Raw genomic sequence first — 17,693 nt, 5'->3', positions numbered from 1 at the left:
CTTCCATCTCTTTCATTCTTGCAAGCACCTCAGGTCAGAGTTAATACTCAATATCAGAGTATCAGGGAGAAACCTAATATTGGTCTGTTTTTCAGTATTGATCTGATGACTTTTCATATATATTACAAGGAATTTACATTCTAGATATGGAGTGCCAAACTTGGCTTTATTTTTTAAAGATTAGAATCATCGCTAAGAACCTAATCTTTTACATATTTCTTTATAATCTGTGACATTTAGAAACAGGGATGACAGAGAACTCAGTGAAAGACAATTCGACTCTGAAATAACATCATGTAACTGATATTCGATCATGGAGTTTAAACCAGTAGTTAAAGTAGAATCTTGATGGGAATCTTAGGGTTGTCCTAAGAGGTGAGAGGAGAAAGTGAAGTGTAACTTGCCACAGGGAGCCTATCCCTTCTAAAAAGAAAGTTGCGATTCTGAGATACTGCCAGAGGATACACTGAATCTATCAAGACTTGTCATATTTCAATTATGAAGTTTCTAGTTTATTTATTTATATCCCACCTCATTCTACAAAGTATTCAAGACACTTAATGGAGATGATTTAGTGAGAAGGAAGGAGCGAGAGGAGGATGGAGGGAGAGGGGAGAGAAGCCATCCATACAGTCGCCCCTTTGCCACTCTGTACTTCACCCACTCACACTCCCCTCCAAAAGTTTAATCTGTACAAGTTATTTAATCAGATATTCCTAATTTTCATCTATGGAGGCTTTAATTTACATTGAGTCCATCATTACTCTTAACTCTCTGATGGCAAAAACAATTGACCTGATGGTATTTAAAACCTTTCTCTCCCACTATCCAGGGCCAAATGAGCACTGGATTGCCCTAGATTAAGAAAAGAGGAGCTCTATAAAGCAGTAGTCATTTAAAAGTAAAGAGTAAAACTTGTGCTCTTAAACAGCATTAAGGTGACAATGGAATAAATGACTAGGCTTTTAAAATTTTATCAATCCTAAAAAATGCATATCTTTCAGGTAAATTAACAACAACTGTATCTTTGGCATAGGGGTCTTTCCTTACAAATACATACTTGTCACAATTCAGTATCATGCATTAAATACTTGTACCAAGTTATAGTTACAAATATTCAAGCATATTAGTCTAAATAAACTGACAGCTCCTTCACTTTTATTAAAATTTACCTGGGCTGGTTGTTCTACCTCTAAACAGATACTCACACACTATACTTGAAATGTCTCATTTAGCTAAGTGTTCCGGTTCAAATTCTTCCACTCACTATGCCAACCCCTTTACTCCTCTTTGCTTCAGTTTTTTCCACGATAGCAGAACCTCATTAACCATGTTCATTAATAGTCTCTATGAGTAAAATCCTTGGATTCGTAAGGCAATTGAAATTCAACAGTTGAAAACTCCATGGCATCTTTCAGTATTAAGGGGATGAGTTTCTCTAAGTATTTAAGCACAGCACATAAAATACAGATTTTAAAATACCCAATCCCGGAAAGACCCAGTTAGCATCAATTAGTGTCTAGGTATACATATTCTTAAGGGGTAAAAATAAGGTGGTGAGCCTCCATGTTCTCCCATTGTCGCCTCCGTCATTTGAGAGACTCTCCAGTAATTTCAGTTGCCCCTGTGATACCTGTGAAAGAGCTCTCTCACTTGATGTAGATTGCCCTTTGATCCCGTTTATTCTTGAGAGTGCTATGGTTGTTGTGCAAACTAAAAGCTGAAGAGAATGCTGAGGGCTGGGCTTTGCACCGTACATCCCAGGCTATGGAAAGAAGGGCAGGAATGCTCTGAACTCTCACATTCCATTAATAGCTAGCCATCTATGGACTCACCTGACCCAGAGTGCATCCAGGTGCTGAGTATTTAAGCAGTGAATAGAAGGTGCAGCCTGGCTCAGCACAGACTTTCAACCCTCTAAGCTGGGCCTATGATCTCCGAGAACTGCTTCAAATAAAAATCAGTTCCCTCTGTACTCTAAGGAGAGTAGTTAATCTTTATCGTGACAACTTAAGGCCGTGGACAGATTGAATGGCATTGCTGAGAGCTCCGTTTCCTTAGCACAGCTTGTCTTGCTGGTTGGCCGTGGGTCGTTAACCCTTCCTAGGGATCTGGAGCATGCAGCCCTTAGAGGGCTTGGAGCATTGTTCACTTTTTAATTACTGGTGTTCAAATGAACTTCAAAATCAGCAACGGAAATTTTAGCTTCAAGGAAACTATATTTTTATAAAATTAGAGCAATAATGTATCCAACTGAATAATTATTCAAGGTAAAATTATATAGAATATTATCTTTTTCCACTTATAATCAGGAATATTTTTCTAGAACTTTTCTAGCACTCCTTCTTTCTCCTCCTTCTAATTGAATTTTTGGATACCTTTGGATAGAGCAAAGTTCAACATACCCGCATTTTTCTTCTCCACAATAGGGCAGTTAATTATCCACCTCCCTCTTCCCCAAACAAAATAAATGAACACATAAGTCAAAACGTATAATTCAGTGACTGATTCCTAGAGTGCCTATCCAAAAAAAGAGCCTAATTATGATGAGGTACATTACCCTCTAGAGGGGAAGATATGCCAAATAGAATTCTAACAGCACAAGGAAAATTTCATGCAACTGAAATTTGGGAGAAATTTTCTGAGTGGTCAATAGATGTGTAAGAGATGCAAAACAGTGATTAGTTTGCTAACTATTTAATTAAAATGTATTTTATACCTAGGTATGCTGGGTTTTTTTCCTCAAGCCCTAGACTAAAGTTTTTCAAATTTTGTATAACTTTCTTAGTCCTAACTTCTAGAAGTTTTTCCATCTGCCCCAAAAGGATCATGAGTCATACTTTTAGACACTGCCACCAAACTTGTTCAGGTATGTGTATAACTGATCCTTCTGTAAATATCCCAGAGGCTATAAGAGCTAAACAGAAACAGACAGTGATTCCAATCTTCTTCTAGCTGGAAGATTTAAATAATGCAAAAACATTCACCCATAGAACATCCAGCCAAGGTGCCCAGATCTTAATCATCTTTGGCTCTAGTCTGAATAATCCTCTAAATAACACAGCATAGGCAAGGCAGTGCAATCATGGTGTGTATCCGCATACTGCTAATTCCTTTTGCACTTGTCTGTACCACACAGTTTAGCACTTTATTACATGTTGGCTTGTTATCCAGCTGCTCCATGTGTGTGTCTTTTCTTTCAAAATACATTCAGAGATGCTGAAGAAGCATGGCTCCGGTTTAAACACCTCTGTATTCCATACAGTCCTTAGCATGGTGTAGTGCACACAACAGAGGAGTTTATACTTGTTGATTATATGTTCTTTTAGAAATTTCTTGGGTAAAACACCTCTTAGAAAAAGTGTCAAGACTTGATATTTCTGCCAAGGTTGTTCACAAGAAGGTAGATTAGTACTCAGCAAAATTACTTGGCTTGTTTTTCCTTTATAATTAGATCAAAATCACCTACTGTTCCAAGGATCACAAATCTATTAGAATTCAATAGTTGCCAGGATCAATTTGATAAAGTCACTAATACTTATGTAGCCACTTCGTGTGAAGTTCATAAATAGATAACAACCTATATAATTATTAGCAGTACTATATCCCAATATCAGCTTTATCAACAAAAGCAATCCAACTTTTAAACAATATATTCCTAGTTAATAGAACCTTTTAATATGCAGGTTAAGATGTTAGTCAAATTAGATCTTCCAAAATGAAATGAGTATATATGTGAATACACACACACACACACACACGCACGCACACACACACACATATACACAAAGAGCTTTTATTTATTTATTAGAATTCTCTTAACCTAGAGTATAAACATATTCTGCTGTTCTAGATTTTGCTTCTGAAATGAAATATCATGTATATATATAAATAAAAAGAAACCATCATGTATTTAGTAAATTAAGTGCCACAATAATTTACATTTTACATAAGATATACAAATATATAGATTCAGTTTTTATTTAAAAATACCATACCAATGAGGCACGTGATTGCCTGTGCACATGTTTTTGTTCTTGGGTACTTATGGAACATGATTAACTTACAGATCATCGGGACAATTTCTCGGTGGCTCCAGTCTCCCTCCTGTTTGCACATAGCTTAAAACATCAAGGTTAGAATGAGCTGGATAAGGCTGATGACCAAGAGTTAAAATTTCCCAAATCAAAATTCCAAAAGACCTAAAGATATTAAAGAGTTTGCTTTAATTATACATATTAGAAACATCATGTTTACAGTAGTTTTTCCAACATAATTATTCCTGGGGCTATCAGAGTCTACTTTGTGATTGGCATTTTTGGCCCCATAAAAGGCAAATGGGAGACTTAAAAGCAAGTTGACCTCAAGAAAAAGAGAACAAGCAACTGCATACTAGCAACACTTCAAAGGTGATAGGAAGGCTTAGTGGGGGCACAAACACACACACACACACACACACACGCACACTGTGCTCCTCTTCCCTGGCTGAATCTGCACTGCGGACCTCCATTACCTATGACTTCCATAGCTTCATTATGCAAACACACTAGGGGTGAGCAAGAAAGCATTTCACCTTTCTTCCTGAGTTTGAGTGCTAGTAAATGTGGAGAGGGAAGGCATGAATATAAACTGACAACACTGAAGACCGACTTTATTTCATCCCCAGTTTTGCAGAGGTCCAGTCCAGCTTAAAAGTTATTGGATGAATCTTTACATTTTGAGCAGCTCTAATCAAAAGTTTGGGGTCAACAAGCAGAAATGAGGGGTTCTATTCAAATAATAAAGAGCTCTCCAAACCTCCCTCATGTCCTAATCGTTTTGAGATCCATGATTTAAATTTTGTGTATAAATTAATGACCAAACATCCCAAAATAGTAGGCATTTGGACATATACTTGGACATTAATTCATAGGCACCAATTCCTATTAGTCATGGCCTCTGCACTTGTGGAGAGTAGTGAGCTATCTGAAATAAATGGATCTATTCCACACACACCAGTAAGGTAACGGATCAAAACTAATTGGAGGGAGAGGTATAAACTGTTGAGACCCAAGAATAGCCCTTCCTTGCCCACCAGCTTTCACTTTAGCTTGAGGCAAATCACTTAACCTCTCTGGTCTTATGTTTTCTCATGTAAAAAACAAGACTAGATGACCTTTTAAGATCCCTTCTGGCTCGGGCATTGGATGGTTCTGCCCACGTTTCTCTGTGTCCTGTTAAGCTCACCATACATCAGACTGAGTAGTGAAGATTCCATCCATCAAACTTTCTGGAGCCATCCACCGAACAGGGAGCAGGCCTTCTCCTCTCTTTCTATAGTAATCATTTTTATAGATGTCCCTCGCGAGTCCAAAGTCCCCAATCTTCACTATCCGTGATGGACTAGTATAGTCTTTTACAGAGACAAGGCAATTCCGAGCTGCTAGATCCCTATGGCAGAAGCTATACTTTAATAATAATAATAATAATAAAATTCCAGAGATCAGACAAGTAACACTAGGAGGTCTGTAGAGAAGAGAGATTTTAACAGAAACCATTGCTATTTTGAAGGAATGAAAATGTTAATTATCTTGTATATTCTACCCAAACTGCAGGTGATTATTGTGCCAATCTTCATAAGAACTCTTTATCCAGAATGTCACTGTACCTGTGAATGAAGTGCATCTGCTCCAAGTAGACACAGCCTTTTGAAATATCTACACAAAGGTCTACAAGGTCAACCAAGGTGAGTAAAGGACCGTGAAACTGTAAGAAATAAAAGAAAAATTACAGGCACTTTTCCAGTTTGCACAAAATATATATGTATATTTTTGGCCACATATATATGCATGCACACACACATATATATGATGTTTTAAAGGAATTTTTAGTTATGGTAAAAGAATTCCAACAAAGAGGAAAAGAACTACATTTATATGCTTTCTACCAAAATATACATAAATAAGACTCTCTTTAGTAAGCAGAAGCAATATAGAATCTTTATTGGAAAGATCTCAGGGTGTTAGATCAAACAGACTAGTTTAAAACCTAGTTCTGCTACTTACAAGCTGTGTGAACTTGCTCACATTGCTTAATTCACTAAGCAATTTTCTCATATGTAAAATGGGAACAATAATACTAACTGTGTCAGATCTGAGATAAGCTATGTAATCTAGCTGGGACATAACAGGCACTTAATAAATAGTAGCTGTTCTCATTAGCAGTAATGATGATAGTTTAATCAGTTTAATTATTGGCCCAATGTCACGCTATAATGTCAGTCATGACAATGGGCTTGTTCTCCATATGGGTCCCATAGAAATTGTTAGCAATACTCTATTTCAAGGTCACAGATTACTCCTCTCATCTAAGAGAGCCAGCACAAATATACAGTTGAGCCTGTACTGGCTGCGATGATTTCTACATGAACAAAGCCAGTTGACGTTTTTATTAGTACCATATGGAAAAAATTCAAAGTTCCTTCCTGGAGGCTCTATTCATATACTGTCTGTCCCTTACCATTTCCCTGCAATTACCCTGTTTCAAGCCTTTATCATCCCTATCTGATGCTTCCCAAACTTCCCATGTCTCCAGCCTCCTGTGTTTTAATTAGCTCACTTTGTTGTGACCCACTGCCTGTAGAGTCTATTACAGATTCCTGAGCACAGCCTCCATGGCAGCCCCAGGCTGTACCAGCCTCTCTTTACATCCATTTATTTTCCATAGATTCTCCTCTCACAATCTGTGCTTTGGTCACACTGGGCCATTTGCAGTTCCTTATACCTGCTCTGCATTTCTCAGCCTCTCTTCATTATTCCTTCTATCATTCCTGGAATGCCCTCCGTATTCTTGATTTCCATCCACATCCTTCAATGAGCATCTCAAAGGATTCACAACCTTGAAATCCCTTGATTCCTCATAGACGGGTGCTCTTAAATGCTGTTCCCTCTGACTCCCCTGACAAGCTCATGTCTTGTCCCAAAAAGTAGGAAGAATCCTGAACTCTGGGACTCAACATTGCCATGGTCCCACTCAACTACACCTATGTCTTAAAACTAAACTCAGTCTTACTCCCAAGAATCAATCCCTTGCAGCCCTGTTCAGGTCCACTAGATGCGCGTCTCACAGCCTTGTGTCTGAGTCCCTGCCTTGTGTCTCAGCTGGTTCATTGGTTCCTCTGTGAATGGAATCCTGCTTTGCCCTTGGCAAAACCTACTCTACTCTTGAAGACATTCTTCGCAGAGAATCCTACTCCTGCACTTCAGTCTGGTGGCTAGTGCCCTGTTCCTTGCTGACAGATTTTCAAATGCTGCCTGCCTGTTTGAATCTCTAATTGTAACTTGCTCCTAATAGCCCCTGTGACAACCTATTGGAACATTTCATTACCCCATGTCGGGCCTCCTTAACCCCAGATGCTGTCCTTGGCTACCACCTGTCTTCTCTTGCCAAACCCTCCAGACATATTGAACCTCCATCTCTGTCCATCCCTAGTCAAAGCCTTTTATATAACTCATATCAGTGTAGTTTCAGAAACTGTTCTATCTCGCACCTTGGTTGTGTCCCAAACAGAAGACCTCCTCCGTGAAGCCTTCTCTCATCTCCCCAGTTGGAAATCATCTCTCTCTCCTCTGTGCTTCAGCAGTGTATTCTCTACTCCATTCTAATGGGCTTTCCCTCTTTCTACCTTAAATGATTCATTCATATGTGACTTACCCACCCTACCATGTGGCAGGGCCCTTGAAAGCAAGAGCCACATCCTCCACTGTCGTAAAATAAATACCCGGCAAAAATTTCATGAAGTGAATTGTGTCTGGCTATGTAGTTGTATTGTTCTGATAGGTAGGGTTTTTTGTTCACTTTTTCTATCTTACTACAATCTTAGAATATCAAAGCTAAAAGAAGCCGAAAAAGTTTTGGATTCAGTGTTCCATTTTACGATGCAGAAACTGAGTCCTAAAAATGAAGGACCAGACTAAGGTTTATAAACCCAGTTGCAGTCAATCCTTATGCATTCAACCCAACAAAACAGTCTCAGAGTGGGGATGGGGAGAAGGGTGCTTGTAGCACTCTCTGTGGAGAGGCGGCTGGCCCTGTGTGAACTTAGACTGATGGGGGCGTAGAGCCCATGGCCCTCCGCTGTGGACCCCGCACCTTGATTCTGGCACTCAGCACCTAAGGGCACCCTGTCCGATAAGGTCAGGGCAAGAGAGACAATCATGGACGCTGCCTTGGTAGCCAGCAGGAAAGGCAGTGGAAGAACTGAAGTGCACTTGAGAACCAGTCGTCAGAACCACTAGGACACTGGCTGAATAAGAGTAGTTTGGGAAAAGCAGCTCTGTGAGCTCTTTTAGTCCACCTTCATTGTCTCTTCTCTCACCCACAAAAAACTAAAAAGAAAAATCTACAGAGGCACTTTCTTGCTAAAGATGAGGAATTGAATTTATGCATTTTAGTTTTATTCTCTCCCTAAACCTTACGAAAATGACATTATAGAGGAAATGTTGTGATCTCAAGAGGATAAACAGATCAGGAGAATAGATAGAGCGCAAGGAAACATTTTTGGAGGAAGGAAAGCAGGTGGAGGTGTGGTCATTTAGCAGAGCCAAGAGAGATGAAAGCTGGCTGCCTGCAGAGGGAGAAGACAAGAATTAAGTGATGTTTTTCACTATAGAACCCCATAAACGCTCTGGAATTCGAGGTAGCAAGTATCTCTGAATGCAGGGTTGAGGGGCAGGACTGAAAGCAAGGTGAATATTTAAAAGTTTGTTTTAAGAGCTAAGTAGACCCTAGATCCCCGCCCCACAGCAGCAGGAGGCTTTCCTCTGCTAACCCCCCCCACACACACACACACATACACACACACACAAACACACAGAACCAGAGCAACTCCAAGTTCAAAGATACCAGTCATACTAAGGCGCTGTGCTAAAAATGGAGAAGGGAATTAAATGAGAATCCTCATCCTGAGAGACCTCCAGCCCTCCTCCCCGACTCGACTCCCTGACTGAGGCTCAGGCGTTTATTGCCCAGGCAGGAGACCAGCAGATTCCTCTCTGGGGAAACTGGCGTATGCCAGGGAAGACATCCAGGTGCTGTCATCAGGCGACCCCAGCGGAACATCAGGGTCCCCCCTGACAACCAAAAGGAAGCTGCCACAGACATAGGCTCCAATTCTTAGGTCTCCCTATTAAATATGAAGACCAGCCACAAATTACAAAACATTTGAGAAAAGCTTCTCATATTACAAACAGATCCCAGAACAATGAGGCAAAAAGGAAGTCAAGACAATGCAAGAGGGAGGGTGGGAGGGAGGGAGAGGCAAGAGGGAAGACATATGGGAACATATGTTTATGTATGACTGATTCACTTTGTTATAAAGCAGAAACTAACACACCATTGTAAAGCAATTATACCCCAATAAAGATGTTAAAAAAAAAAAAAAGACAATGCAGGAAGCAAATTAACACTTAAAAAAAACTATGATTAGTATCCTAGGAAAGATAAAAGAAGACTTTGCATGTATGGAAAAATCAGAATACTATTTTAAGAGGCAGTCAAAATATAAGAATGAGTCTATGGAAAATTAAATTTTTAAATTCTATTAAAAAATTAAGGAAATATACCAGAATTGAGAGCAAAAATACAAAGAGTAGAAAATAAGAGAAAACAGCTAATAAAAGAAGAGGATACAACAAAGGTGACCATTATCCAACTACTAGGATTCCTAGAACAAGGAAATAAAGGGAACAAAGAGTTTTCTTTATTACCAAAGAAATAATATTAAAAAATCCCAGAACTAAAAGGGATGATTTTCCAAGCTGAGTGTCCAGATGAGTAAAATGTACCACAGATAAGAAGCAGTTCCTGGGACTTCCCTGGTGGTGCAGTGGTTAAGAATCTGCCTGCCAATGCAGAGGACACGGGTTTGAGCCCTGGTCCAGGAAGATCCCACATACACAGAGCACCTAAGCCCGTGTGCCACAACTACTGAGCCTGCACTCTAGAGCCTGCAAGCCACAATTACTGAGCCCACACACCACAACTACTGAAGCCCGCGTGCCTAGCACCTGTGCTCCGCAGCAAAGAGAAGCCACTGCAATGAGAAGCCTGCACACCGCAATGAAGAGTAGCCCCAGCTTGCAGCAACTAGAGAAAGCCTGCGCGCAGCAACAAAGACCCAACGCAGCTAAAACTAAATAAATAAATTTATAAGGAAGAGAAAAAAAAAGAAGTTCCTAAAATTTTCCAAAGAGAGGACAAAAAGCAAGTCACTGATCATATGTCCAGGAATCAGAATGGCATAAAACATTTTAAAGGCAATTGTAGAAGCTAGAAAACAAAGATGCAGGAGTTTTATTTTTGAGGACAAGGGATTTTCAACCTAGAATCCAGCCAAATTATTAATCAAGTGTGGGGCGGGAGGGAAGAACAGTTCCTCAAAATGAAAAAAAAAAAAAGATTTTTGCCTTGCATGCTTTCTCTTTTCTAAAACAGAACAAAGAAGCCATGGAATTGAGGAAATAAAGGTCCAACATGGAAATTACCAAGGTACATGTGAAGGAAACCCCTAGGGTAACAGCTCTGTAGAGACCAGAGGACAAGCGCCTATCAACTCTAGGAGAGAAGTGTCCAGGAAAAATACAGTGAGGAGCTGGATTATCTCATATATATACCCATATTGTGAGAAGGGTTACAATTCTGTCAGAGTTTAGGAATATAGAAACCTAAACAATTGGGGGGGGGCATTTATTAAACTACTCAAGAGAAGAACCACAATCATAGTATTTGAGTAACTTAGCAAATAATAATTAAATAGACATAGTAACATAAACTTGCAATATTGATTCATCTGCAAATTGGGGTAACTGTCAGAGGATGGGGAAAGCAGAGTTTTTCTGCGTGTAGAGCTGGTGGGGTCAGGCTGGTACGTGACTAAGAGCTTAAATCCTTGCCTCTTGCAGTAGGCAGTCAATAGATCTCCCCCAAGGTTGAAAACTCACTTATACTGCAGCAGTATAAGCAGAGCGTTTAGGAAAGTGGAGGTAAACACCAGAAGGAATGAGCAGAGGCCTGGGATGTGGGGATGAGATAGAGCACAGGACTTCTGTTTTTCACCATAAACCTTGTCATATGTTTCAGTTTTTTAGCTATATAATGTATACTTCAATAGAAATAATAAAAATAGAAATAAATAGAAATTTATTTCAATAGAAATAAAACCCATAATTTTTAAAACTACACATTTAAATTTTAGTTACTTGTTTTGTCTCAGGTGTTTCTCACCTGAGACCTAAAAGCAGGTTCCCACAGGTGCTGAGACCCCCGGCCCTCATTCCCCACACGTGCCACAGTATTTACACCGTCCACTGTGCTGGATGCTGCTCTAGGCACTGCGGACATGGAGAGGATGGATCGGGGCTGCATTTTGTTAGCAGGACCCTAGAGTGGACGGGACCTATTAGCATGGTTGTAGGAAAAGAAAAGTAAGGAACCAGATGGATGGCATGAAGGAGGATGCATGAAATCAAGAGCTCTGTTTTGGCCAAAGTTTGAGACGCCTGTGCAAATCCACACAGAAAAGTCAGCTGGGAGAGATGTAAGACTAAGGGCTGGAAATTTCAATTTGGGACAGAAAGGCAGATAGATTAAGTACAGAGAAACTCCACACATTCTCTGTTCTTCAGAAACCATGATTCTGGCAGGGAGGGACCTATTTTTCCATTAGATACTAAGAGCAGGCTCAGATAGCCAGAAAGTGCGAGACATTAGCCCAGGGTTCTAGTTTGACTAATCCAACATGAAGGAAATATAAGAATTTTTTTGACAGAAGTCTTCTAAGTTTCTACCATCAGCCCAAACTGTAGCCTATTGAATTTAAAGGAAAGTAAGACGAACTTATAGGTCATCTGCATTACATAACCAATACTGTGGACCCCATTTCCTACCGATGTCATCCGGGCTTTACGCAAATAGGTAAGAAGGTCTCCTCCTTCCATCAGTTCCAGGATGATGTACTGGGGCTCATTCAGCAGACAAACTCCAAGCTGCTTCAGAATGTTGGGATGATTAAACTTACTAAAAGGCGAAAAGAGACAGGCAGGATAACATGACAACGACAAAAATCTAGTGAGGATCTTTATGGAATAGAACAATTCTTTATTTCTGGTTTCCTTCAAAACCCTGATTTTTTTTTTTCCTCTTAATAAATGAAAGCCTCCTTTTCCAAGAACCCGGCTGCATGCCTGCCTTACAGAGGTAATATTGCAACCCCTAGTGGCCAAGGCATGTGGATAGAACAGACTGAGTTTTAGAAGAAGTTATATTTATATTAAGCATTTTATGTTCTGGAAAAGAAAGTAATTTTAACTAATGTCCTTCTTTGAAAAATATTTTAGAACATCATGTTTTTGGTCATGACAAATATGAAATACTCTCTCCCTTTCAGAGAAACAATTCAGACATTCAGGTTTGGCTACAAACGTTTGCTCAAGAGGTCAAAGCAAATAAGCCCCAATCTAACAATCAGAACCCACAACTTGGGACCCAATCAACCACTGCCTCAGGGTGTATTAAGATGTATTTGAGTAGTTTTCATGACCATCAACTAATTCTAACCTTGAAGACAAGTTTACCAAGACCAGGGATATTCTCATTGACATCACTGTACTTAAGAGAACTCTCCCTTACTTGGTCTACTTGACCCATTATCACACATTTAGAAGAACATAAGCATATTTAAAGCTGAACAGCTTCAGAAATCCCTTGCAAGACATGCTTCTTATTGAAGGTAAAAGAAAGAACTGCCTGAGGACTGCTTGTGACCAGGCTCAGAAGGCTGGGTTCTATAGAATACTTGTCACTCCAGACATATTTCCTTTTAAACTTCAGCCATGTTTATTTTGGGCATGATCTGTTATGTCAGGTCATTTTGAATGTTAAAAATCCACCAATCAGATGTAAGAGCTTCCTACCCATACCAAGGGAAAATTATTTTAGAGCTGCCCTGATACCTCATCAGGTGTGCCTCCTTCAGGAATTCAATCTTCTCCTGGTCTGTGGAGCCCTTCTTCAAAGTCTGTGCAATGTAAAAACAAGCCAGGAATCAGTATAGCAGACATTTCCGTGAGCTCAGTGGGTTAATGGAGACAATCTTTGTTTTGTTTTGTAATATGCACCCTTATCATAAAAAACTGTGTTCTCCAATTCTCCAGCCTCCCTTGCAAACAGGGCTGGTCATATGACTCAGTACTCATCAAAAAGATGTAAGGGGGAAACTGCTGAGGGGGAGAGAGGCTTGTGCAGAACTTTTACTTTCCTGAACATATACATCTAACGCTATCCTTCCCCCTCTCCATGTCCTGAATGAAGATGTGATGCTTGATTCTTTGGCAACCATCTTGGGACCATGAGGCACCATACATGTACAAAGTTGAGAGAATTTCAGATATACTGGCTCTGGCCTGACACAGTACTACACCAAAGCCAGAAGTCAACTTGTTATCTAAGAAAAAGAAACACTTGTTTAAACCAGTTGAGGTTAGAGTATGTGAAAGACTGTTAAATGCTATCAATTGGAAGTGGAGAAAATTCTGCCAACTTCTCTGGCTGTATAGCCCACTCTCAAAGCAATAAATTCCTAACAAGCAGTGATCAGGATATTATTCAATTACATAAAAGATTCATCATCCTTTGATCAAAAGAAAGTTTTATAAAAATATGAGAGTGTATCCAGGGCTTCCTTAAAACGACATCATCAAATACACCATGATGAATAATTGTGTAGTCCAGGGGTCAGCAAACTACAGCCTGTGGACCAACTCCAGCCTGTTACCTATTTTTGTACAGCTTATGATCTGAAAATAGTTGTTACATTTTTATTAGTTGTTATTTTATTTTTTCCAGTTTATTTTTTTAAACATCTTTATTGGAGTATAATTGCTTTACAATGGTGTTAGTTTCTGCTTTATAACAAAGTGAATCAGTTATACATATACATATGTTCCCATATCTCTTCCCTCTTGCGTCTCCCTCCCTCCCACCCTCCCTATCCCACCCCTCCAGGCGGTCACAAACCACCTAGCTGATCTCCCTGTGCTATGCAGCTGCTTCCCACTAGCTATCTATTTTACGTTTGGTAGTATGTATATGTCCTTGCCACTCTCTTGCTTTGTCACAGCTTACCCTTCCCCCTCCCCATATCCTCAAGTCCATTCTCTAGTAGGTCTGTGTCTTTATTCCTGTCTTACCCCTAGGTTCTTCATGACATTTTTTTTCTTAGATTCCATATATATGTATTAGCATATGGTATTTGTTTTTCTCCTTCTGACTTACTTCACTCTGTATGACAGACTCTAGGTCCATCCACCTCACTACAAATAACTCAATTTCATTTCTTTTTATGGCGGAGTAATATTCCATTGTATATATGTGCCACATCTTCTTTATCCATTCATCTGTTGACAGACACTTAGGTTGCTTCCATGTCCTGGCTATTGTAAACAGAGCTGCAGTGAACATTGTGGTACATGACTCTTTTTGAATTATGGTTTTCTCAGGGTATATGCCCAGTAGTGGGATTGCTTTTTCCAGCTTTATTGAGGTATAATTAACTTGTTACATTTTTAAATGGTTGAAAAAAGTTATAAAAAAGTAGAGTATTTCATAACACATGAAAATTATATAAAATTTAAGTTTCCGTTTTCATAGATAAAGTTTTACTGGAACACAACCACACCCATTCATTCACATAGTGACTATGGCTGATTTCACACTGCAATGGCAGAGTTGCGTAGTTGCAACTGACACCATCTAGCCAGCAAGCCTAAAATATTTACTATCTGCCCTAGCACCTAGCACCCCAGTTCTCTTATGGTATATTTGAAGAGAAAGACTGTCTGCCAGGTCTTAGCTAATTAGTAACCTCAGAGGTAACTGTTAATAACAGAATTTATGTACGAGATGGGGGGAAAATGTGATTTCTGTAGCCATGGACAGGTTTCTACCTTCTCCCAGTTATCTTTTCCATCAAGAACACTCCTCTTTTATCATAGTTGTATCCATGTAAGTCCCTGTAAATATGTTGACATAACAAGTCAAGGAGTTAAAAGAGCAGCATTACCTTCACTGCTACTTTGGTTTCTGCACTTCCAACTCCTAAGATGTCTACCGCTGTCCCTTCATACACTTCTCCAAAGGCCCCACTTCCCAACAAGAGACGCAGAGTCAGTTTTTCCCGAGGGAAGGCAGGAAGACTGTCAATCTCCTCTTGGGTTGGAAGCGTACTGGAAAATAACAATATTTTTGGTCTCCCAAAATGCATATGGTTTACGAGTGGGTGTTGGTGTTAGTGTTTGAGAGAGAAAAAGTATGAGAAAGAGGAAGAGAAATCTTATGGTTTTGCAACACTGCAGTGCATTCAACGTGACATAGTGATGTGTCTGTTCCTATTCCTTTCCTATTCCACCATCCAGAATATTCCTTCTCTCTTCCAAAACACAGACAGAACATGTTACTTCACTTCTAGGCACCTTCATTTTGATGGCATGCCTGTGTGTGCACTGCCTCAAGGCTTTTTACTGTCGTTTGTTTCGTTAAAGTTATCAGTTATTAATTTCTTCAGGTCACCAATTTGTGTAAAAAGCTATTGCAAATTAGTAATAAATACAGCTGGGCTTATGATCTCAAAAGCTTTTGCTTTACTTCATACACCTGATCTCTCATGTAAAACAAAATTTACTATGACCACAAAATTACTCCATGTCCATCAGGTTAACTTTTAGAAAGTCAAGCTTCTCACTTGGAATATCATGAGGGGAAGGAAATCCATCCGCATTAAAAATGCTTTGAGATTTTAAAAGAGAATCTTGAATATCAGATATGCTGTGTATTTTCTCCAGGAAAAGTCACCTCTGAAAAGCTGATTTAGGTCACCTCTGTGTCTACTTCACATCCTGTGTTCTTATGTCTTTAAATAAATTTCTAGAAGCAAGGCCAATGGCTATATAATCCTTTTTGCATGGAACATAACATAGTGTCTTGTACAAGGAGACATTTAAATATTTTCTTTAATTATGATGACAATGGAAGTTCAAACCTCATCTATTTTAGAGAAGTTTTGTAGGCAATCACCATAGAATTTCGGAAAACAGAATAAAATTGACTTAATAGCACACACAAGAGACCTTGGTATTCTTCTCTTCCAGTTGAATCAATCATGTTACCATCTACTCCCTTCCATGTAGTAGTTATCTCCTTGTTTTACTGACTTTCAAACTATGTGATAAGACACTAGAAAACAACTAATTTCTGTTTATTTTTCTTAGGATAGGATAACAACATAATTTGCCATCCATCCCAGGTCACATTTGAGAGTGAAAGGGGATGTTACTTTTGAATATGCCAGAATAATATGGGCATAAAGCAGGACAGTCCTGCGTAACGTGGCATGCATGGGCACTCTCTTTAGAGTTGCCCTCTCTCCATCTAGGTGCCCCGTAATGCCGGCCCAGGTTACATACTGTATCGCATAGCAGGCATTCGCCAGTCCTACTCCAGCGGCCAGACCTCGAAGGTCAGCCAACTCTTTGTCTTCATTTATGAGACCCGTCAGCCCTTCCTTGGGAGTTTTTTGATTCTTTAATCTTCTGTGCCAGACTATAAAGACAAAAGATCATAATTCACAAAATGAAACATTGCCTTCTTTTTCTTTAGGAAATGCTAACAATACATTTTTAAAGTTTATACTGAAGAACACTATTGATAGAATAACAGAATTTGATTGAAAAAATATGCCCATAATAGAATAACTAAATCCAGGTACAAAGCCATATGAAAACACATAACTTATACCACATCACATTTTATCTCACTTCTCAGAGTAAATTTTAATATATTTCTTATTGCTGTTATAAACAAGTTGAAGCAACTTAATATCAGAACTTATTTCTCAAAATCACCCATAAACTAGAATCAAAATAAACCAAAACAAACTTGCATAATAATTATTAGTGAACAAATTCATTTCTGAATCCAGATATGTCCAGGTTATACTCCTCAGCAGACCTGAGGAATGCTTTCAATATAATGGCATGCTTTATTTTAAAATGCAGAGTACAAGAGTGTATATTCATTGTTTTTCATAATACACATACTCAAATACATAGAAAAATTATTAGAATGAAATCTACCAAGTGTTAGCAGTGATCCTCCCTAGCTGTGGGATCATGGGCGATTTGCATTGTCTTCTTCATACAATGGGCAAATATTATTTTTATAATCATGAAACATAAGTAATATCTTTTGAAGATTAAAATACAATTATATCATTAAGATCGCCCATCAATACTAGAATATTGGCTCAGAAGTTGAAAACAGCAAGGATGCTTTGTGAGATGATGATTAAAATTTGAACTTTATTCCATAGTAGCTTCAGTACCCAACAGGTGAGAGTTTTATGCAAGTGAAATTCTGTCTGAGGGACCACACAACAGGGAGAGATCTTAAGTACCTTTACTAATGCAATTCTTCAAACCTGAAATGCTCTTACCATCCCTCTTCATTTTTAAAGGCCCAGAATGAGGCCCCACATCCTCAGGGATGCCTTCCGAGACCTCTGCAACCTCTGTTGATCTCTCATCTCTGAACTTCTAAGACCAACTGTGGCTCTCAGTCAGCATGGCTATGTCACTGTCTTCTACATTTCCTATTTCCTTTTA

At 39.2% G+C, this 17,693-nt stretch overlaps 1 protein-coding gene across 2 annotated transcripts in view; it reads right to left on the bottom strand.

Moving 5' to 3' along the window:
- Window positions 1–17,693, bottom strand: part of ROS1 (ROS proto-oncogene 1, receptor tyrosine kinase) — a 112,392-nt gene that overhangs the window by 12,203 nt on the left and 82,496 nt on the right. For both annotated transcript variants that reach the window (XM_033418572.1, XM_033418573.1), the window contains 7 exons: window positions 16,497–16,632; window positions 15,098–15,260; window positions 12,990–13,054; window positions 11,925–12,054; window positions 5,648–5,745; window positions 5,227–5,430; window positions 4,068–4,202 (listed from right to left, as the gene is read on the bottom strand). In XM_033418572.1, the coding sequence (XP_033274463.1) occupies window positions 4,068–4,202; window positions 5,227–5,430; window positions 5,648–5,745; window positions 11,925–12,054; window positions 12,990–13,054; window positions 15,098–15,260; window positions 16,497–16,632 (931 nt within the window). The remainder of the gene's footprint in view (window positions 1–4,067; window positions 4,203–5,226; window positions 5,431–5,647; window positions 5,746–11,924; window positions 12,055–12,989; window positions 13,055–15,097; window positions 15,261–16,496; window positions 16,633–17,693) is intronic.

This window comes from Orcinus orca, chromosome 12, assembly GCF_937001465.1.
Source record: "Orcinus orca chromosome 12, mOrcOrc1.1, whole genome shotgun sequence".
Lineage (NCBI taxonomy): Eukaryota > Metazoa > Chordata > Mammalia > Artiodactyla > Delphinidae > Orcinus > Orcinus orca.
Note: the sequence above shows the minus strand (reverse complement) of the source record. Positions and strands in the feature narration are given on the sequence as shown.